The sequence below is a fragment of the Malus domestica genome, chromosome 11 (genome assembly GCF_042453785.1).
Source record: "Malus domestica chromosome 11, GDT2T_hap1".
Classification (NCBI taxonomy): Eukaryota; Viridiplantae; Streptophyta; class Magnoliopsida; order Rosales; family Rosaceae; genus Malus; species Malus domestica.
In genome coordinates this window covers 25,376,453-25,400,852 of record NC_091671.1, presented here as the reverse complement: position 1 = coordinate 25,400,852, position 24,400 = coordinate 25,376,453, and the positions used below count along the sequence as shown (strand labels likewise).

Genomic DNA, 24,400 nt, shown 5'->3' with positions numbered 1-24,400 from the left:
TGGGTTGTCGTATGCAATCATCCAATTCAATAACGTTAGGAAAATCTGAAGGTTAATTTAAGCGGACCTAATTAACTTGGGGCGTTGAGAATTCATGGGTTATTGAAAAGCAATTGGAAATCGTTTTGAATGCAAGTATAACATGTGTGGAGATGAACCCCTTAGCTAGCTTTCCATCCATTCATTTAAACCAAATTCGTTTTAAAATCTGTTTTGATTTACAAGTTTATATTTTGTTTTCAATTTCGTAAAAACCAAATCCCCCTTTGTTTTCAAGTGTCAAATTAGTTAGAAAGTGTGTTAGTTTGTGTTTTTAAGTGTTTTGAGTCAAGTTAAAACCTATTTTCGTCAAAATCTTGTTTAGAGTTCAAAACTGCCCAGAAAGTGGTTTTAAGGCAGGTTTGAGTGTTTTTGTGTTATTTTGAGTCTTTTGGTTTGTTTTGGTGTTTTAAGTTATAGTTTTACATTCTTTGAGTCTAGTTAGTGTTTTAAACTTGTTTTTACGTTTTTGAGTCAATTCCAAGTGATTTTGCAATCCCTCCTAATCCCCGGCCTAGAACGATCCCTACTTACGTATTTTGCTACAATTGATAAAAAAATGGTTTAATTTGTGTGCTTATATATTTCGCATCAACCACCACCACCACCACCACCAACTTGCAAGCTCATTTTTAACCTCCTATACAGTGACAGTGATAGTCAATGCGTGCTTGGCAAAGAGAAGTATGAAGAAGCCTTCTACACAGCGGCGTACTTGCTCCACCAGAACCACTCGAAGACCATTGCTTCCGACCTCCTCCCTGTTGCTGACTTTTCGGCAATTTCAGACGATGTTCTCAAGATCCTCAGCCGCGTTCGCCTTCCAGAACTCGAAAAAGACAGCTGCCAATACAACCACAAGGCGGTGGAGAATTCTCACTCGTTCCACTAGCGGATTTATGATATTTTTGAGCACTGCTTCAATCGCTTAAACGATGATGATCACAACATGATGAAGTACAAGAACCACTTTCAATTTGGATAACCAATGCTGCCGATTATTTCCCTTCCATGCGGCTGATGGAGGAGATTGTGGACCCCTTAAAATGTGTTCATAGAACTGACATTGATGCAGATTGTATTCTCTCATTTGAGCAAGAGCCCTGCTCCTGCTTGCCTCAGAAGTGTTTGAAGGGGCCTCAGGCGGCAACTCCAACTCCAAGATGATATCCGCCCGTGCCCTGCTTCCTCATGAGATCATGCACTATGTGAGAGATTACGACTTGCTTGAAGTGGCTGAGCTTCAGTGGAAGGCAATGATCGAGCAATATTGACTGACCGAGACAAGGATGTGGCTCTGGCTTTGAGAGTGTTGGTGTCCAAACTGGATGAGGAGCCCTAGAAAGCGAAGGCCTCACTTTCAGTTGATGCCCTTAAATATTTACCATACAAGAGCACGATCTTAGATGAGGCTTCGAGGATTAGATGGGAGAGTGATTACGAGGCAATCAAGAGCAGGTTTAAGGAGAAAGGGTATGGGGATGTGGTGCCACAGTTGGTGTTTTCAAACTCGTTCCATAGTTGATGCCGGTGATTTCTACACAAATAGGTTGACCATTTTGAGTGGCTTCAATGGCGCTTTGATCAAGTCCATAGTTGGCGCCGAACATGTCCTCGAATCAGCCATCTCTGCCAAAAAGTATAAAGATCTTCTTATTGACTCATGAATTTTATGATTTGCTTAGGAACTTTGATTAGTTTCTGATGATGGATTGTTTGAATAAATACCTTTACTGGAGACTTGGTGAAATCCAATTTACTGATGGTTATATCCTTCCATTTCAACTCGCTGCTGGGAAGCTGAATTATGTTCTCTAACTGCTGGCGGGCAGACAATATATCGCAGCTTCTCTCTGAGAAAAGACATTGTCAATCAAAAGTTAAGGATCAATAGGCTCCGATGGACGGATTTACAAGCGAAACGAAACTGTTATTGATGGAAAGCCTCTTCTCCTGGTGGTGTATGTATTGTTTTCCAGCAAGCGGGACAGTCTCTTAGAAAAGATTGTTCAAGTTTGATCCTGTGATTCGCAGATTGCCGACAAAGCTGGCAGATGGTTAATTTGATGGAAAATGGTGATTTACAACAGCAAAACAAAAATTTGTTAAAATGATAAACTTGTTATTTTGAAATGTACTGAAAGAGAAGAACGAGGATAATTATTCGTAAGGGAAATAACAGATTTGAGTAAATTAGGTATCAAAAGGTATCATTACTCTCAGAACTTGCTGGCTAGATTTCTATACATGAGTTTATCTCAATTATAAGCTAATAAATTTGTTTACCTTGACCAGTAATTTATTTATTTAATTTTAATTCTTAGCCAGGGATATACTGAAGAAATGTTTTAATTCAATATGATTTCAAATTTTCCATCTAAAATCAAATGAAATTAAGCTTTGGTAATTTAAAGGCACTAAATTACTTGATACTTAACCAAAGCAACCCAAATAAATCTACAATCGAAAGAGTAAGACACCAAGACAAATTTAAAACCTCAAACCCATTCAAACTCATTTATTTGCCTCCACTTCCTTAGCAAACAGAGATGGAGTAATGGAGCACCAAACGACAACGATGGAGCTGAATTTAATGAAACAAAAGATTGGGTTTTACCTTTAGTAGCACACTTATGGTGCACAAAATACTGATGAAGCCCCAAAGAATTGGAAGATATTTAACACACTTATGGTGCACACGATACTGATATTGCTTTAATGCTTTCTCTTGAACCAAGTGGTAACCTTCTAGCTGTACCCTGCAAAACATATCTACGGATCAGAATGTATAGCTTCATATGCATATACATACATACATGCATACATATGTGTGTGTGCTTACGTGCATTGGCAGGCTCTAGTACAAACTCCAGATTGTTCACGCTCAAAATGTAAAGTTATTAGGAAGTGTGTCAGATAAGATATGTATGAATCAGAAAAAGAAAGTAATATATAGTTTTCCAAGGAAGGTTTATTAGGTGGTAGGTTTATTAAATATCACTAATCCACTTTCGTTTCCTTTTTAATAGTTTGCCAAACTAATTGTCCATTTGTCACTAGTTTATTATGAAATTTTAACTCTTCATTCGTAAGTTCGCTTCAGAAATAGAGATAATTTACTCATTGAACAAGTGAAACGTGATGCATGGATTTGAGTTAGAAAAAATTAAAAAAAATACAAAGCACAATAAACAATAGGACGTCTAACAAAATGAATCTGAGATTTTAAATACAAACTTGCCTCATGATCTTCACAAATGCTTGTAAACTTTGTGTAAGCACTGAAGCTAGGGCACAACATCAAATTCACAGTTTGTAAGGCTTCTTGTGTGACAAAAACATCCAATTCTTTTTCTGATGCAAGCAATGTTGGGGGAGGGAGGGAATTTGATCACAAGACCTCGGGTGCAGGGTTCAACACTCGAAACCACTTGAGCTACAAGCCCCTTGCAACATCCAATTCTTTTTAAATACAACATTGAGGATCATTATCATGTTCCATTAAGTCCCTTGGTCAACATTCTATTTGTCTCCGGATGAAGCTGGCAACCCATCTTCTCCATGATTGTTAGCAGCTCTGATCCTCTATTTAAATGGCCCCTCTTAACCAAACCATCAAGGAGAAGTTTCCAAGCAACTTCATCATAGTTATACCCACAGCGAAGCATACTACAAAAAACTGCCTTAGCCTTCTCGTCGTCCTCTTCATCAAAAAGTCCACATACAAGCAACTTGCATGACTCCAATGCTAGTAAATAACCATGCTCAATCATAGTATGCACTAGCATTGCTGCCTCTCCGTATACTTGCATCTGACAGCAATAATTAACAAGAGAATTATAAATACCTTCGTTAGGAGAAATACCCATATCTCTCATATGATTATATAACCTCTGAGCTACTTGCAAGTTTCTGTCTTTGCAAAATCTTACTATAAGCTCGCCATAAGTGTTCATATTGGGAGCACAACCATGTCCAACCATCTTCTCAAATAGCTCCAAAGCAATTTCAAAATCCATGGTCTTCCATATATGAGTAATATTGCCAGAGACATTTAACATGATATCGAGACCCACTGCTTTACTGTTTGTCATGACCAACTTTTCATTTGAGAGATATTTGATTAGAAAGGAATAGGTACGACGACAAGGCTCACAACCAGAATCAAACATGCGGTTAAGAACATCAAAAGCACAATCAATTAATCCCATACGCACATATGCATCAATTAAAAATGTGTAAGTCAATGAATCTGCAGAAATTCCTTCTACATTCATCTTAATCATCACCTTCTCTGCTTCCTTTATATTCCCAAGCACGCAATATGCCTGAATAAATGTGTTGTAAGTAATTACAGTAAGTTGGTTACCGACAGAAACCATTTTATTGAGAAGCTCATGAGCATGATCAAATTCACCTTCTTTCAGAACACGATTAATTAAAATATTGTAATGAGGGACTGTAGGCTTCACACCTATATTTAACATTGTTTCCATGACTGAGGATGCTTCCATCAATTTTCTCTCTTTGAATAGCCCATGTATCAAGGCAGTGATGGCATATGAGTTTGGCAAACAATCCTCGGTAGGCATTTTATCAAATAAAGAAAGGGCGGCATCGATTTTCCCAATCTTGCAGTTGTTAGGAATGTCGGTACTACAAGATAGAGAATGCACAAGGTAAAGTAGAAAATGGACACCAAGAATTTATGTGGTTCGGCAATTTATGCCTACGTCCACCAAACAAGGATCAATCTTCACTATATGAAAAAGATGAATACAACAAGAGTAGTCTTACCAAGCCAAAGACAAGGCTTGATGGATACAAGAAAGTATAACACACACTTTCTATCACTCTAAACTTCACTCACACAATGTGTAGTGGAACACTCTCACTCTCACTCTTGGAGTGGAACTCTAGCTTTGGACTTGATCCTTTGCTACTCACTCTTGGTTCTCAATTGGTTACATCACACCCATATTTATAGGTGAGGGCTTGGCATTCTACTAGTTTCTAGTTCCTTCTTCAAACCTCTAGTATAGAAAAATCTAGACTAGCCATATACTTGTAGCTTCTAGATCTTTCCATTTGCAACCAAGGAAGCTAGTACTCTCTAACTTCTTCCATCAACTTAATAACATTCTAGAATTGTCTAGCAAGTTCCAGCCTCATCTCTTGCTTACTAGAATAATCTAGAACATTGATCATGGGCTGGACCATATACCAACAATCTCCCCCTCCAGTCCATGAGGGAGGAATTCCGATCATGACTCCAAGTTACCTGGAGTTCATCCCAGCAGCCTTAATGCAGAATTCCAACTTTGATTTTGTGACTACCTTTGTCAACATGTCTGAAGAATTATTATCGGTATGAATCTTCTTCAGCTGCAGCAACTTGTTCTCGATAGCGTCTCTAATCCAGTGATAACGAATATCAATGTGCTTAGTGCGTGAATGATATGTAGTGTTCTTGCTCAAGTCCAGAGCACTCTGACTATCACAATAAACGCCATAATCACTTTGCTTCAAACCCAACTCTTGGAGAAACCGCTTCAGCCACAACAACTCCTTGCATGCTTCTGTAGCGGCTATGTATTCAGCCTCGGTTGTGGACAAAGCAATGCACTTTTGTAACTTGGATTGCCAAGACACGGCTCCCCCTGCAAAAGTAAACAAGTACCCAGACGTAGATTTTCTACCATCCAGGTCACCTCCCATGTCAGCATCTGTAAATCCTTCCAAGATTGGTTTGGAACCGCCAAAGCACAAGCACATCTTAGAAGTCCCTTTCAAATATCTGAGAATCCACTTAACAGCTTCCCAGTGGTCCTTCCCTGGATTAGAGAGAAACCTGCTCACCACACCTACTGCATGAGCAATATCTGGCCGTGTGCACACCATTGCATACATGATACTTCCTACTGCTGAAGAGTAGGGAACAACTGCCATTTTCTCCTTTTCTTCATATGTTTTTGGACATGACTCTTTGCTCAACTTGATATGATTGGCTAAAGGTGAGCTTACCGGTTTGGCTGCTTTCATGTTGAACCTTTCAAGCACCCGTTCAACATACTTTTCTTGTGACAGCCACAACTTCTTGGATTTTCTGTCACGAATTATCTCCATGCCCAAAATCTGCTTGGCTGGCCCTAAGTCCTTCATGTCAAAGGACTTAGATAACTCTTCTTTGAGCTTTTTAATCATAGAAGCATCTTGTCCGACAATCAACATGTCATCAACATAAAGCAATAAGATGATGAATGTACCTCCAGAAAATTGTTTGATATAGACACAAGAGTCAGCATGAGTTCTCTTGTACCCATTACTCACCATGAATGAGTTGAACTTCTTATTCCACTGTCTCGGAGCCTGCTTAAGACCATATAAACTTTTCTTAAGCTTGCACACCAAATTTTCTTTACCTTTGACTTCAAAGCCTTTGGGTTGCTCCATGTATATCTCCTCTTCTAAATTGCCGTGGAGAAATGCAGTTTTAACATCTAACTGCTCGAGCTCAAGATCCATGCTTGCTGCCATACCAAGGATAACTCGAATGGAAGTCATCTTCACCACCGGTGAGAAAATCTCATCAAAGTCAACTCCTTTCTTTTGACCAAAACCTTTGACAACCAAACGAGCCTTGTACCTTGTCATGTTGTCGTCTCTTTTCAATTTGAACACCCACTTGTTTTTCAATGCTTTCCTGCCCTTTGGAAGCTCCACCAGCTCATAGGTATCATTCTTTGATAAGGAATCCATCTCCGACTCCATTGCCTTCATCCATTTGTCACTGTCGTTATGAGCTCTGGCCTCCTCATATGTTTCAGGCTCTCCATAATTAGTCAACATGATATACTCTGATGAAGAATACTTGGTAGACGGTCTTCGACGTCTGATGGATCTTCTGACCTGATCTTCATTCTCTTGTAGGGCTGGAGGCTCCCCCTGATTGGGTTCTCCTTGAATCTGCTCTTCTTGACTAGGCTCCACCTGATCAGCAATCTCATGGTCTGGCACATCTTGATCAGGCTCCTCCTGATCAGCATTATCTGGTTCTGCAGGCACTTCATTGGCAGTTGCTTCAGGGATGTCATCGTGACTTTCTTCATCTGAAGCTAATGGATCAACTCCTCTGACTGCGCCATCTGGTTGTGCCTCTTTATCCGAATCCCCAATTGTTTGATCTTCATAAAAGACCACGTCTCTACTTCGGATAAACTTCTTCTGGTATGGGTCCCATAATCTGTAACCAAAATCTTCACCGCCATAACCAAGAAAGATGCACGGTGTAGCTTTGTAGTCTAACTTCGATCTCTGCTCTTTGGGCACATGCACAAAAGCTTTGCAACCAAACACCTTCAGATGAGAGTAAGACACATCATTACCAGTCCATACTCTCTCTGGAACATCAAGACCTAATGGTACTGATGGAGATCGGTTGATCAAATAGCAGGCTGTCCTTACAGCTTCACCCCAGAACTGCTTAGATAACTTTGCAGTCCTCAACATACACCTGACTTTCTCCATGATGGTTCGGTTCATTCTTTCAGCAACACCGTTATGTTGTGGAGTTCCAGGAACTGTTTTCTCATGACGTATGCCATGTTTTACACAATACTCTCTAAACTGGTGAGATGTGTACTCGCCGCCGTTGTCGCTACGAAGGCACTTGAGAGGTTTCCCAGTTTCCCTCTCCACCATGGCATGGAACTCCTGGAATGTCTGAAACACCTGGTCTTTGGATTTCAACAAATACACCCACACCCTTCGTGAAGCATCATCAATATAAGTAACAAAATATTTATTTCTTCCAAGTGACTCGACTTCCATGGGACCACACACATCTGAATAAACAAGATCTAACAAGTTTCCTTTCTTTGTAGATGGAATCGAAAAACTAATTCTTCTTTGTTTTCCTAATAAACAGTGCTCACAAGAGTTTAACGACGTACCTTTGGCAAAGGGAATGTGAGACTTCTTTGCCAAAACCTGTAGGCCTTTCTCGCTCATGTGACCTAGCCTCTTATGCCACAAGTCTAGAGATGAGTCCTCCACAGCATTCAACTCACCTTTCAAAACCTTGGCATTTGACCGGTACAACGTACAACAAAGTCGTGCTCTTGCTACCACCATTAAGCCTTTAGTAAGCTTCAATTTTCCTTCGCCAATATGGTGATAATATCCTTGTCGATCAAGGGTACCGATGGATATCAGATTGAGACGTATATCAGGAATATGTCTCACATCTTTCAACATCAATTGGCAGCCGAGATTAGTTCTTAGACATATATCACCAATTCCAAGAATTTTGGAATAGCTTTCATTCCCCATCTTCACTATGCCAAAGTCACCTTCTTTGTATGTACTGAAGAACTCCCGTTTGGACGTAGCATGGAAGGAAGCTCCATTGTCAAAGATCCATTCAATGTCTCTGTCAGAGTTGCCCATATGCAGACATTCACCAACATACAATATTTCTGGTACATCACCACATATGACAGCAGTGGTATTGCCAGTATCATCTTTCTTCTGATTGTTTCCTTCCCTTTGCTCTCTCTTCCAAACTCGACAATTTTTCTTCATATGGCCTTCTTTGCCACAATGGTGGCATGCACCCCTAAACCTTGACTTGGATTGGCTAGGACTCCTGCCATGACCTCTAGGTCCTCTACTCTTGCTTCTTCCGCGGTTCTCTGTGACAAATACTTGGCTGCTATCTGTGCCAGAAGTCTTTCTCCTTGTTTCTTCATTGAGCATGCTATTTTTAACATTATCAAGGGTAAGAACACCATTAGAAGCAGAGTTACTTATACTCACCACAAAGGTCTCCCAACTGTCTGGCAAGGATCCAAGTAACAAGAGCGCTTGTAGCTCGTCCTCGATCGTCATTTTCATAGTAGCCAACTGGTTGATGATATTCTGGAAATTGTTCAAGTGTTCTGCTACACTTAAACCATCCTTGTACTTCACATTGATGAGCTCTTTGATCAAGAAGGCTTTCTTAGCTGGAGTCTTCTTCTCGAACAAGGACTCAAGCTTTGTCCAAAACTCGTGAGCATTGGTTTCATTAGACACATGGTGAAAAACACTATCGTCCACCCATTGTCTAATTGTGCCAATAGCCTTGCGATTCATCTTCTTCCACTCGGCATCGGACATGCTCTCTGGCTTAGCGGCATCTCCTTCAATTGGCTCATGCATATCCTTGCAATAGAGAATGTCCTCCATCCTTGGCTTCCATGTTACCCAATTGGAGTTGGTGAGTTTGATCATAGTGCCACTTCCTTCCATCTCGCAGTACGAGCCAACCGGGCTCTGATACCACTTGTTAGGAATGTCGGTACTACAAGATAGAGAATGCACAAGGTAAAGTAGAAAATGGACACCAAGAATTTATGTGGTTCGGCAATTTATGCCTACGTCCACCAAACAAGGATCAATCTTCACTATATGAAAAAGATGAATACAACAAGAGTAGTCTTACCAAGCCAAAGACAAGGCTTGATGGATACAAGAAAGTATAACACACACTTTCTATCACTCTAAACTTCACTCACACAATGTGTAGTGGAACACTCTCACTCTCACTCTTGGAGTGGAACTCTAGCTTTGGACTTGATCCTTTGCTACTCACTCTTGGTTCTCAATTGGTTACATCACACCCATATTTATAGGTGAGGGCTTGGCATTCTACTAGTTTCTAGTTCCTTCTTCAAACCTCTAGTATAGAAAAATCTAGACTAGCCATATACTTGTAGCTTCTAGATCTTTCCATTTGCAACCAAGGAAGCTAGTACTCTCTAGCTTCTTCCATCAACTTAATAACATTCTAGAATTGTCTAGCAAGCTCCAGCCTCATCTCTTGCTTACTAGAATAATCTAGAACATTGATCATGGGCTAGACCATATACCAACAGCAGTAACCATCAATTAAAGCAGTAAACATCTCTGTACTTGACTTGATGCCATTCTTCTTGAGAGTATCAAACATGGTTTGAGCTTCCGGTAATCTGTTCCACTTACAGAGACTGTCAATGAAAGCACAGTAAGTAATCTAGTCAGGAGCCAAACCACTATGAGTCATCAAATTAAGCAACCTATAAGCACTATCGAAATGACCTGCTTTACACTGTCCATGGATTAACAAGTTATATGTTACCAAGTTTGGTGAGAGCTCCAGTTCAAGCATTTTATTAAGCAGTGCCATTGCCTGGTGCACACTATTCCTTTTACACAGCCCGTCAATCAGTGCACTGAATGTGTAAACATCTGGACAACAATCATTTGATTCCATCAAAGCCAACATCTCACGTGCAGCCTCCGTCCTTGCAATACCCATTAATTAATGCATTGTATGTGATGACATTAGGATCCAATCCGTTCTCCAGCATCCGGTTTAGCACCTTTCTGGCATAATTAAGCTTATTTTCCTTACACATGCTATCAATGAGCACACAATAAGTATATACATTTTGTTCACAACCCTTCTCTATCATCTTTTTAAATATATTAATTCCGGTGAGAGAGGACGGCGAAGAGCTCGGAAGAGATATCGGGCGGCGGTGGTGAGGGAAGACAAGGGTTTTAGGAGGAGGGGGAGGTTTTTCCACTAGTAGCTTAAGCAATATGTAGCTTCCGCTAATATGAAGCTTTTGACCGATATGATCAGCAAAATGGAATTGAAATCCATGCGTCAATTGTCAAAGACAAAAAGATATGTTTCATCCCGTACGCTTCTAGCTTCAAAACTTTTAAATAAATAAAATAAAGACTTATTAATCGAAGTGCCGTTGAAACTGTCACTTAATCTTAGTTTACTATTTGTAATTGATTCTGTCTCATTTTATTTTTTAAAACTAACACTTTCAATTATTTTGATCTCACTTTATCTCATTCCATTAAAGGACGGTCAAATTTAAGGGTATTTTAGACTTTTTACTTTTTCCACATCTATTACTAAACCAATCTTAGTTCCATTTTCAACAACTCTAATTCAAAGCCATGAGTTTTGGGCTTTTTTTTTTACCTTCATAAAACATATATCATATATAGTGTGCTAAATAGTGGTATCAAATCGCCTGTGGTACTACATATCTCGGCCCGAAGCCAATACAACTATATCTCCCGGCACGAAGCCAATAACTATATCTCTCGACCCGAAGCCAATAACTATATCACAGCATTTTTGCCAGAATCTGGGAAACCTTTCTGTGGTGTTTCTTTGTGGTTTTTGTTATCCAAAACATATAAATACGATTAGCAATGAAATGTGAGGACAAGGGAGGAAAAGGTTTAGGGTGATTTGAAGCTTACCCACGTTGAGCAAGTAGGGGAGAGAGTGAAAAGTGGACTCCGCTACTGTCGAGCTTTAAGGTCCTTAGTTCGGGGTTCGTGGTATCATGTTCCAGGTGGTGGTGAGTGGTTGCGGAGAAGGGGGGCTCGGAGAGCTTAGGGGAGAAAGAACGCAAAGTGGGGAGAAGAGAGTGAGGTCCGAGAGTGAGAGCGAGAGAGTTGTGAGAGTGAGAGAGAGTGTGTGCTACATGAAAGGGAAGAAAGAGAGGGAGAGGGAAAATGGGGTGGGGACAAGACTAAAGGGTGGGCCCCTTGGGCACACCAATTAAGACCAAAGGCAAAACCCAAAACATAATATCCCATTTTTTGTGAAATTATAGAAATGTCCTCCCGATTCAAAATCCATTAAATAATCGGAATGGGTTGTTACAACCAGGCTAGAAGAGGAAAAATAGTGAGAGTTATTTTGTATTCCTATATTTTAGATAACGAAAGAAAGTAATATTGTTGTCCCGATGATGTAGGCACACTTGCTGAACCTCGTAAATATTGTGTCTTATTTACTTTATATTCCACTGCACCAATGTTCTAAAAATCGGTCTAGGCGCTAGGCGATGGAGTACCACCGCAATTTAGGCCAAATCTTCCAGCAAAATTGTGTTGTTGTTAGACGCCCACCTAGGCGCTCTTTAGGAATTTTAGGCGGTTTAGGCAACGATCCAGGCGGTGGTTTTTTTTTTTTTTTGTTTTTTGTTTTTTTGTAGACTGTTATGTTTGGTCGCCATCGTCTCTTGTCTTCGCTCGCTGCTAGTTTGATGAGAAGAGGGAGGGTGGAAAAGAGAGAGAACAATGACGTGGTGGATAAATGAGAACGGTGGATTTGCGAAGCAAACAAAAAGGTTGCAATTTTGTCGATGTGCTCTCAGAGCGGAGTGGAAGACAACTTGATTTTCTGAGAAAAGAAAGTGAAATGGTATAGGCAAGAGAGTGAAAGACTGATACAGTGGGGGTTTGAATGAGAGAGGAAAAATGGCATGGAGAAAGAGTAGAAAAATTAATAAAATATCAAAGAAGTTATAAAACTAGGACCCAAGGCACAAAGAAATAGTGGAAAAATAAATAAAAAATATCAAAAGAATTGATGAAACCAAGAGTAATTTGATAGTTTATATTTTTTATACATAAAACCAGGACAACCCACCTACTATCTTTTGAGAGTCACAGTAAGGTTACGTTTTCTAAACTAGAGAATACAATTTCATTTTAATTTTTTTAATGATAAACCAAGACCTGACTATTTATATTTATAAGTTATTAATTTTTTGAACAATGTTTTTATTTATTTATTTATTTTTTAAGTCCAACTTATTTATATGATAAAGATATACAATAAATTACTTAAAAATGCCTAGGTGCTAGGCTCTATCCCGCCACCCGAGTAGTACCTAGTATTTTTTAGAATCTTGCACTGCACACATATCCGAAATTTCACAACATGTGATCAGCACGAGAATCTCTTGTGTCAGTGAAAAGTACAATGCCATAAATCCGGTGAAGCACTACCTACCTCTCATCTCTGTCAACAAGAATATTACATATAAGAAAATCCTTTTACTTTACCTTCATACTTATGTACAACTAATTTTCTTAAAGCAAATATACATCTAATTATATAACTATTATTATTATTGGCATAAAAGATGACATATCCAAATTTTTATCCAACATTTTATCCATGGATCAAAATAATTCCTTTTTGAAAGTTGTTCGTCCGTTTAGTACCTATTACATATCCAAATTTTAGAAAAATCCAAAAGTCCGATCATCACAGATGTTTGAAACACCAATCCACCAATTCCGCAGAAAACTGGACATCCATCTTATGAGTGCCAAAACTCCATTTGCAGTAGTAGCTCAGATTGAAACTGTTTCTTCAGGAAAGTTGTTTGTTATCTTCTTATCCATATCATACGAAAATTTAAGCCAGATCCAATGGTTTGATCTTCTTATAATTCTCAGACACTACTTGTGATACATGACCACTGTTAGAAAGGGAGTATAGTAAGTTAATATTTATTTTTTCCTTATTATTATTAACTTTGTTATTAATGTGATGGGTGCGGGTATAATCGCCCATCATATACTATATATATATCTATATTATAATATGAATGGTACCAATTGACCACCCTCACCCTTCATATGTTAATATATATTTGTGAATGGCGCGACACTGTCGTCTTTCTTATAATAACAATTATTGTCTTTAAGTTTTGATATTTATGTGAATGGTGCTGAATTAAAGCTATTGTCACAATCATTGCTATTTAAATTAATTTATTTATAGTGGCTGGAATTATCGCCTTCTGCTTTAATTTATTTATTGTTCCACATTTTCTATGATGAGTATATATAGGACTCAAAGTTCCTAGATCAAATTAGAACCCGAAGTTCCTTGATCTTCATTGTATGAAAAGATTGGACCTGAAGTTCCATCATATAAAATGATTGGACCTGAAGTTCCTTGATCCTCATTATATAAAAAGATCATACCTGAAGTTCCTTGATCAAAATTAAAACCTGAAGTTTTTGAATCAATTGAGAGAACAACAGTTCCTCAACTCAATTGAAATGATGGCCATAAGTACCTCAGTCCACCGACTATTAAATGAGAACCATAATTCCTTAATCAATGTATAGATTAAGTATGAGCATGAATTCCAAATTATGAACCTAAAGGTTCTAATGATGTCGATATCGAGAATAAATTTTGAGTGCATATGTATAATGTTTTGGCCTGAAGTTTAAAATATAAATAATGTTAAGAACTTGAAGTTCTAACATTTTTTTGTAGACATGTGTTATATATGATATTAATTAATTATCGCAAGTTCCGCCATACCTGAATTTCTTCCTTTTGGGAATAAGAAAATGGTGAACTTAGCAAAACTCGATTTTGTTACCATCAACATCTTATACAAGATACTTTCATGAATTCATAATGCCCGAGAATTCATGTGGAAGCATATTAGAAAACATCTTTGCTTAAAAGCTCATTGAATCATATTCATGGAACCAGAAGTTTCCATCGTTTCTTTCTTGATTCATATTAATGAAGTAAGAAGTTTCCATAGTTTCCTATATCTAACAAACTAAACTCGAAGTTTCAGACATGTTAAAAACTAGAAGAGAGGAAACTTTTTTTTATACTAACACGTGCATACACATGAATTACAATTACAACAACTAAAAAAAAAGAAAAAAAAAAGTTTCAATTTGACAGAACTCTAGAACCCCTGAAAGGTGAGGCACTAGAGATTGATCATGTGAAACCTCTGTATTTGGCAGAACTCTAGATGGGGGAGGCACTAGAGGTTGATCATTTGAACCCTCAGTACTTGGTAGAACTGTAAGGGGTGGAGGCAATGGGTGCCTTCGGAATAGAGCCACGAACCTCTGATGGTCACTTTCAATTTGACTTTCAGATTCATGTAGTTGGTCGAGCTTTATTTTTATGTTTGTTGAGTAATTATTTGAAAATATGTGCAACTCTTTATTCTCATGCTTGAGTTCTCTAATCTCTTTGTAAGATCCCACATCGCCTAGGGGTGAGGATCCTGTGAGCCTTATATGTATATTCTCATCTCTACCTAGCACGAGGCATTTTGGGAGCTCACTAGCTTCGGGTTCCATCGGAACTTCGAAGTTAAGCGAGTTCAAGCGAGAGCAATCCCATGATGGGTGACCCACTAGGAAGTTCTTGTGTAAGTTCCCAGAAACAAAACCGTGAGGGTGTGGTGGGGGCCCAAAGCGGACAATATCGTGCTACGGTAGAGTCTAGCCCGGGATGTGGTGGGGGCCTGGGCCGGAATGTGACACTTTATCCCCGCTTGAACAAAGTTGACAGGTGATATCATATGTGTATGCATATATATAGATTAAAATCACTGATGTTTATTTTTGGTAAATTATTTTTCACAACATGCTTATATATACCTTTTAAATTGCAAGATGTCATCAGTCATCTCACTGCAGTATAGCGTTTAGAGCCAAAACATATTAATCGAAGGATAGCATACAAGTGTGACATACATATTCAAAATGTTAGGTTGTTCCTTATTTCTTGCTTTGTATTATATATTTGTTTCTGATTTGATTTGCCTGCAGAAGGGAACAACTCACTATTACATTATGGGCAGATGATGCAGAAGAATTTTGCTCTTCATTCGTCGAAACGCTGCCTCTCCCAATTGTTGTCGTTTTTACAAGCTTAAAAGTGCAGCTTTGTCTAGGTGCTTAGCTTTAGTTAGAACGAATCTTTCGTATCTTTGTTTACTATTATTTTTTAACATAGCTTTATATAAATTGTTTAAATCTTTTCTCCACACATAATTTTATCATATTCACTTCCTGTGATTTATCATATCTCTTTCTTTTATATTTGATTAATTAATTTTCAAATACCTTAATAAATTGGTTCTCAATCACTGTTATTAATTATTTTTCTCTTTTATTTTCAGCTTTTTAAACTTTGTGCATTACAATTAAAATCATGGTGCAGTAAGTAATTGTGTCATGCCGTTCTTATACTTGATCTATGTCAGTAAAACCATTTATCAGTATTTTCTTTACACCTTCTTATCATTTTTTCAATGCATAGATAAAATTGTGATGAACAGTACTGGCTGCTCACTTTTCTTTGTTGATCCAGACATCCTAAAAGTTAATGTGTACAAGTCGGTGTAAGTATTTTTATAACTCTTAACACAATTAAACTGTATTCACTGTTATAAAAAATAAAAGAAATATCAATTTCATAAAATTATTCAAACAATTTTACATTTCGATCGTATCGGTTTTTCAAATTAGAAAGAGCCTATATATAAAAATATTGACCCCTCCTCGAGACAAGTAAGTGAGGCTGAAATTTTACGCACAGGCAAACAATTGACAATTGATGAAGTGGCTTTTCTAGATCCATAGACAAGGTATAAAATTTAATTACATGTTTTTAACTCTTCTTAAAAACATATCACTGCATTTTTACATTTTGAATAAACATTGTATAGATGATTATTATTCCTTATACAAAAGTATTACAAACAGTTTTTGCAGAATGATACATTTCTCTGTAAGGCCTTTATCAAACACGTTTGACACGCATTACGAATATTACAAATGGTGGTATATCTCGTGTCCCAACTGTGTAAAATAAATGTATAAGAATTTGACAACTAGACAACTCATCTGCCAGAAGCATCCGAACCAAATTCCAACTTCATGGTAAGATTTAACATGCATTGCTCAAAGTATGTGATAAATCGCTTAAAATATTTGTTATCTTTATTTTTTTTTTCATTGTGTATATAATCTAATATTTTGCCAAATCTGTTTTTTCACATTTTCACATCTTTTCGCATATTTGTATACACACGGTTTCAATACATTTATCTAGAATGAAATCAGGTCTGTACCCTCACGCTCATTGATTATTTTTATTGATCTTTTTCTGCACCTGGTATCCAAAACTTTTTTAGGGTGATAATTTCCTTAAATTTTGTGACGTTAAACAAAAAATTGGAACCTTTCCTGATTTCAAATTATTTAAACAACTTTAAAATACTATTGTTAGCCTTGTAAGGTTATACAATTAAAACACAAAAGAAGGAGTGACAAACCTGATTCCCGTTGTAATCATGGTACTCGAGCAAAGAAAGAGAAAGGGCACGGCAACACCAAGATCTTCTATAAACTCCTAGCCGAATACAACTACTCGATGGGAAGCATTATGTTGTGTTCTAGGGCTTATAGGGACCGGTGTTTATATATAGGTTAAAAGCTAGGGTTTCCATCCATAAAGGAAACCTAAACTTTACTTTCTTAGCCTCCAAGTCAAGTATCATAATCATATTCAATTAAGGATTCCATCAATCCTATTTCCAATATAAGACACCTTATATAAGATTGATATCTTTAAGAGATCAAATCACAATTAGCATTATTCTCCAATATTACATTCCTATTATAGTAGACCACTTAAAGGTTGATTTATATTGGATAAATCTAACATTCTCCCACTTGGTCTACAAAATGTAATATTCACATTTATACTTGAGATTAGAGACTAATGTCACTTTATAGTGGCCATGTAAAGACTTAGTGCTAAGTCAAATATTAGTTGACCATCAACGGTTACCAAACAAGTTTCTAAGATTGATTGGGCAAAAAAAAAAAATGCACAAATTTCACCTACAATTTGGGAACAAAAAAAAAAAACAATTTTAATTTAAGTGATGTCCTTATTTACAATGTCTCTGAGGATACAGCCATATAACCAATCACTCCACAACCGTTGTCAAGAGAAATTATAGTCCTTTCAACCACTATGTCACCCTCTGCTTCAATGCCAGAAACAAGTGGATCATGTAAACGAAAAAGAGAATCCATCAGGAAAACTCTTTTTACCATTGTGAACACAAGGTTTGTTTCATGTTTCTCATTCTAATTACCAATTATGAATCATCATGTTATCATGTATTCTAACACTCAATTCCCATTTAAAACAGTGAGTTGGAAGAAATATCGGAGGTTGATCCAAAAGAATTTGATGAGGTTCCCATCAAATTGTTGAAATTTTTTTTATCTTCGACTGGTATGAAAAGAGACACCACCCCACCAAAAAAAAAGACGAAGTAAATATACTCTACCTTTCTCCTTTCTCTCAGTCTATGTTTATTGAAAAACAAATTTAACAGTTATCTAAATATATTTTGTTAATATATTGAGTTTTCTTTCCTGTGCCTAGGTTGTTTCAACAATGTTCAACCAAAACTTCAGCTGCTTCACTCAAAACTTCAGCTGCTTCACTCAGGAGTATACTGTGGTCCATTAGCACATATAAAAAACTGTTCCAGATATTTTATGGCATGTAAATAACTCTTTTTTCTCAAAACTTAACAATATTTTTTGCATGTTCATACACCAGCATTTCTTAGTATTTTGTATATAATTACTGGTTCCGGTTGAAAACAGCTACAACTACCAAACTATTTTGGATGACTGTAATATTTTTTGAATGTACATAGACCAGCATTTTGTAATTTTTGTATCCAAGTGCTGGTTTTGGTAGAATGATAGTTATGACTGGTAGACTATAAGAGCAAGTCCACCCCAAGGGGTAGGCTGGCTCAAAGCACAAATAATGGACCGGTACCCCTAAAAAATCCTCCACCCCAGCCCAAGCCAGGCTATAGGCTGGCCCAAAATGTGCTGAGCAATTAGCTGGCCTATGTGACGTCATGCTCAAGTCAGCATGATGTCACAGCGCACTAGGATTTTTTTTGCGTCAAGCGCGTGAGAAACACAAGCTCGTAAGCGAGCGTTCCTGACAAGAAAAAGGCGGTGGGGCCTGTCATTGCAGTCGCGACAGAGGGTGCGAGGTCGATGCAATGTGGCATGTTCTAGGCCTTTGGATTTCCAACGGCTAATTTTTTGGACCATTGGATTTTCAATGGTAAAAAAAATTTGAAAATCATATCCAACGACTAGTGACGTGGCGATTTGTGGGCTGTCCGATCTAGAATCAACGGTCCATGATTTTAGACCCAAAAATGAAAAAAAAAGGCACAATGATCAGAATTATTACCGTTGGCCACAAGTCAACATTTGGGCTGTTGGATTTGAATCTTTTTCAAATCCGACGGTCCAAATTAGTTAACTTAATTAAAATTAATAAAAATTGTTTAAAAATACAGAAAAAATTAAATGTTTTTTTTCTATAAATACCTAACCATCATCTTCCACATTACACCACATGTCAATATTTTCAACACTTTCAACCAAAGCTTTCATATAATTTTTTGTGGAAAAAATGGCTACGTGGAAGCTTAGCGAAGATGTTACGTTGTATCAATGTTGGGTTCAAATTACTCATGACCCGCTTACGGGTAATGAGATGGAGTTGTGAGAAATATGGAGTAGAATTACGGAAGCGTTTTGCGATAGGCTTGGAACAAACACAAGAAGTAGCCAAGGTCTTCAAGGACGTTGGAAAAAACTCAAAATACCCTTTACTTGTTGGAAAAACGCTCTCTCTCATGCTTCTAGTAATTTGCATAGTGGGACAAGTTTAGCGGATCATGTAACAATATTTTTATTTATTTATATGTATTCCACCCGCATCAATGTTTTAATTTATTTATTTGTGTTACACCCGCATTTTATAATATTGTCTTATCCCATGTTTTATATGACACACCCCGACCCAGAATGTCCACTTGGACTCCGAATTGAGCTGTGCTGGTCGACACCAGGAGGGTGACAAAGCCATAAAGTATAGTGATGTGGAAAATGTGAATAAATTTAAACCTAAAAGTGCCTAATTATAAGAGTGCGTTGATGAATGGGAATGAACCCATTTCACACCTGATGTCAGAGCATAAGTAAAGTACATAGGATAAGGTTGTACCGTTGAAGGTAACTGCCTATCTCAAAGTTTGCCAAGAATCCTCGTCGATGAGAAAGTTCAGCTACTAAAACTTGGAGGGGCGAAAAATAAGGGTGAGCGGGCCTAAAAATAAAGTTCTGTAAAAACCTTTTTGAAAACAATATAACCCCTCGCCGTAAAACAAGTATAGCTCCCAAAATACATACTACGTATAGTAAGAAAGTACTTACTGTAGCCTGCAATAACTCAAGAATTCAATACGGCACAATATTTCGTAAGTAAATGCATGACGTCCGTAATCAACATAATGTCGCAAAAGCAAACATCTCATATCGAGTGCTCATCGACACATGCTAACACATGAGTTCATGCAGAGTTATTCTGACATGAACAGGACTGGGTGCAACAATGATATACACTTTAGTACTGCAATCACGTGAAGACTGGCACTATGCGCAACACATACGGGTCCTAATTGCATATAACAATCTAGGACATGACTGACACCTACAATGGATCCAAAGTGAGTGTATGGTGCGATGTACACATACACGTGAAAGTCTGGCCCCAGCCCGGGCGAGTACTAACACCGGTGCAGCAAACGATGAGCACATAACACAAATATAGCCATGCCGCATTAATTCAATAATTCTAGTCAACAAAATATTATTCATAGTTGTATATATAATTATGGCATCAATATTGATACGCATACTTGTGCATTCCGTAGGGTGTAGCATAACTTTATAATTGTTATCAATGTGCTAAATCTTATAAAAGCACGACAATCTAGGCGTATTGTAGAAAACTCCTTATGACATGTATAAATGGAAACTAACCATTATATATATATACTATATAAAAGAAAAGACCCACTCACAGTTACTTGCGATGTCACATCCGTTCAAGCTAGGAAGCCGGAGCCGGAGTCTCCGATAGTAATCACACCTAAGCATAATATTGGAACCCACTAGTAAAACTCAATTAAAACTCTTGAATTTAGAGAAACGGACAAGGGATTCAGAATTAGCGAGTCGAAATACTCTAAGGAGGGTCTCGGGCAATTTTCGTAAAAAGTCAACGGTCAATCCTAGAAAGTCAATCGAGACGCCCCGGTGATCAACTACGTTAAAACTTTGGAATTTCATTAAATGGATGTCAAAAATGGACTCGGGTGAAATTAGCCTAGGACGGTTTCTGAGAAAATTTCGAAAAATCAACCTAAGGAATATTCCAGAGAATATTCTGAGCCCAATTCAGAAATGGGGTGGCCTGGGACAAAGGCCCAAAGACTTGGCTTAAGGTTTTGGATCAGGTTTGGGCTTAAGCCTATGGGTCCAGATTAGCCTTTTTTTTTTTTTATGCCTTTTTCTTCTCCGGCTGGTTGCCACTGCCACTGCAACTGCTGAATTCTAGGAAGCTCCGACTAACAAAACCTTTACTAACCTTAGCCATGTTTTATACCAAAATGAAGATTAGGGAACAAGGATTCGAATAATACCATTGGTTTCCTTGACACTGGCCGGATTTCGCCGAAAACGGCTTGAAAGCTGCCGGGTTCTCACCGGAGAAACTGGGTTTGAGTTCTAAGGTGTTTCTTGCACCAAAACATCACCAATATGCACATTTAACCTACAAATTAGACTTAGGATGGTGAGATGATAAAGATTGAGGGAGTTTCGTGAGTTACCTTGTCGGAAATAACGAAAAATCACCAAAGGGTGCGGATTGGGTTGCGTTTGTAGTTCGATGCCTAAGCATTCATGTCCACGGCCAAGAAACGAGGTGAGGCCTCGGGTTCATGGCAGTGATGCTTGTCGGAGAAGACTAGGAACCAAAAACCAGACGGAATAGTAGGTATAAAGTAAATTGCCCAATGTTTCCAAATTAGTCCAACTTCGTACCTTTCCGGCATAAACCGTATATCTCAGAGAGGTCGTATTTCTTTGGGTTGGTAGTAATGGAATGGTTTCATTATCTAAGGTAGAGATTGAAGAAACAACGGAGATGAGTAAGGATAATTAAATGGTTTAATTATTTATGGCAAGGATTAATTAATATGTTAATTAATCAAACGAATAAAGTTTGTTAAAGACCTTGGGTTAGTTTTGGGCCTCAAGGCCCAATGGGCTTCGAACGTCAAGCCCATGGACTTAAGTTGTATGACAACTTAATGACTAAATATTCACAAAGGCCCAAACAGCCCAATAACACCCTATGGCCGGCCATATTGATAAGGGAGTGGGTTTTGCACTTATTACAAGTTTGCCACTCCAATGAAGGTAGGTATAAATATGACTATATAGCATTTTCTTCATTAAGGTTTCTTTTGGAGAAAAGATGAGAACACAATGTCTCTCCCTTTTCTCTCTAAGAGGCCGGCCACCCTAGAGGATTTTAGTTAGCAATACTTCCTCTAGGTCACTCATCTCTTCTTCAAGTCTTTCCTTGGTGTGGAAAAATTAGAGGTTCTCAACTTTGGGAACTTGGAGAATCCTTTCAACCATCCTCATCCAAGAAATCCATGGATCTAAGAAGCAAGGAATGAAGGCCCTCTCCTTGGGTGATTAGCCTTTGCTTATGCAAAGAGGAATCAACAAAGGTATAAAATCTCTCAACTCACTTTGTTCTTGAGTTAAGTCTTGGTTCACTTTTCTACTAGGCTTTGAATTTCATGGGTAATGTTTTGTTTTTGAGTGCATACAAGCATGATTCCGCCTTTAAATGTTAATTGCATGCCATAGATGTTGCTCAAATGAACATGTTTTTCACAAAATTTCCTTCACCGTCCAGCCAGAAGTGACGGCGGAAACACCCGTTCATCTGCAGGACCAAGACCTCAACATTCTCCCCCAAGAAGCCACTTCGACCTTCTTAAGTACCCCTACCGCCTTTCTTTGGATAGTTTTCTGCCTTAGATCTCTAAACCAGGAAAATACTGAATGTCAGGTGCTTACCCATTCTTTTCATCGAACATTCTACGCGTCGAATGGTGTTATCTATATTTCTTGGCCGCCTCCGTGGCCATCGAACGTAAATAACCTCCATCGGCCGCGTGAACTAAGAAGCAGTCTAAGGCACTGGGCTCGGCCATTAAGTTCTTAAGGTTCGAGCAACGAACCCGAAGATATGGCCGATGTCTCCTCTCGGCAGGTTTAAAACAAAAACTTTCTTGCTATATTCTTTCATAATTTCCTTGTACTTAACATGATTTTTGTGTCCAGCCTTTATGGGAAGTCGAATTTAATGCTCTCTTGTCGAGCACTTTTGGAGCGGCTAGTCATTCGGTCGCTACGACTGCTCTTGTAGATTTAGCTGCTCTAGTTCGGCTACAAGAATTTTTATCTCTCTCGGCGTCGTAAGTCCTTGAGCATAAAGGGCTCGATTCGTTTGGTGTATGCCTAAACGATCTCGAAATAGATGGTCAAATGAGCGCCGAGCCTGTCGTTCAGGCGTTGTCCACCTTGGAACGAGTTCGGGAATCCTTCAATATTCTTAAGAACGCTCTTCGGGCTGATGATGACTTGAAAACTGCATTGGCCGTTCAGGAAACCCTTCGTCCGAAGATCGATGCCTTAAAAACAAAAGGGGAAGCCTTGGCCGGACTCGACCGTCAAATGGCCGAACTGGTAAAACGAAGGTTGGCCCTTGCTTCTGAGCTTGTGAGGGACTTTGAGTCGGGCGGGAAATCTTGTCTAACTGAATTTGCGGCGAACGCGAGGCGAGTCAAGCAACTAAAGTTGGATTAGAAGAACAGGCATGCCAAGGTCATAATGGGCGAGGTGAGATGGCTGGAGCTAAAGGCACTTCTTGGAACTCTTCTTCCTTCATCGCCTTAGAATAATTTGATTGTAAACCATCTTATTAATGAAATGAAACAAGCTTTTACTCTTGCATCTCCCATGTGACTGGGTAGTATTTTTTTAAGAACTTTCCATTAATTGGTAATTTGTGAATAATACCGGTTCGATCTCTAAGATGGTATGCCCCCTTACCGAGAACTTTATGGACGACAAACGGTCCTTCCCAATTCAGCGACCATTTGCCGAACCTAGGGTCTTGAAGTCCCACGGGTAACACAATTTGCCAAACTAATTCTCCTTCGCCGAACGTTTTTTGTTTGACTCTTTGATTATAAGCTTGCTCGGTAATTTTCTTTTGTGCCACTAAAAGATTGTAAGCGTCAAGCCGATCTTCTTCCAAATCTTCTAACTCTTGTAACATCGCCTGATTATATTCGGCATTGGACAAACTACTCTGCTCGATCGCACGTAAAGAATTTACACTTAGCTCGACTGGTAACATCGCGTCATGTCCATAGGTTAATGCATATGGGGTGGTCCCCGTTGCCGACCGGGGTGAAGTTCGGTATGCCCATAAGACTTCATTCAATTTTAGATGCCACATGCCAGGTCTTTCTTTTATCATTTTTTAGAGAATACCGATCAAAACCTTATTACTTGCTTCGACTTGTCCATTCACTTGTGGATAGTATGGTGTGGACTGCTCGAGCTGGATTTTTAAGCTCGCCGTATACTCTTTGAACCTTTTGGCTATGAAGATTATGCCATTATCAGTTATGATCGTTTCTGGCACGCCGAACCTGGTCACAATATGTTCCCC

At 38.5% G+C, this 24,400-nt stretch overlaps 1 protein-coding gene across 1 annotated transcript; it reads right to left on the bottom strand.

Annotated features, from left to right (window-relative positions):
• Positions 1–967: 967 nt before the first annotated feature.
• LOC103413168 (pentatricopeptide repeat-containing protein At5g65560-like) lies at positions 968–10,378 on the bottom strand. The gene is made up of 8 exons (XM_070808460.1): positions 10,159–10,378; positions 9,994–10,067; positions 6,896–7,194; positions 3,559–4,695; positions 2,689–2,798; positions 1,768–1,892; positions 1,319–1,377; positions 968–1,220 (listed from the first exon to the last, which is right to left on the bottom strand). The coding sequence occupies exons 1-8, from the start codon at positions 10,376–10,378 to the stop codon at positions 968–970; spliced, it is 2,277 nt and encodes a 758-aa protein (XP_070664561.1).
• Positions 10,379–24,400: the final 14,022 nt, after the last annotated feature.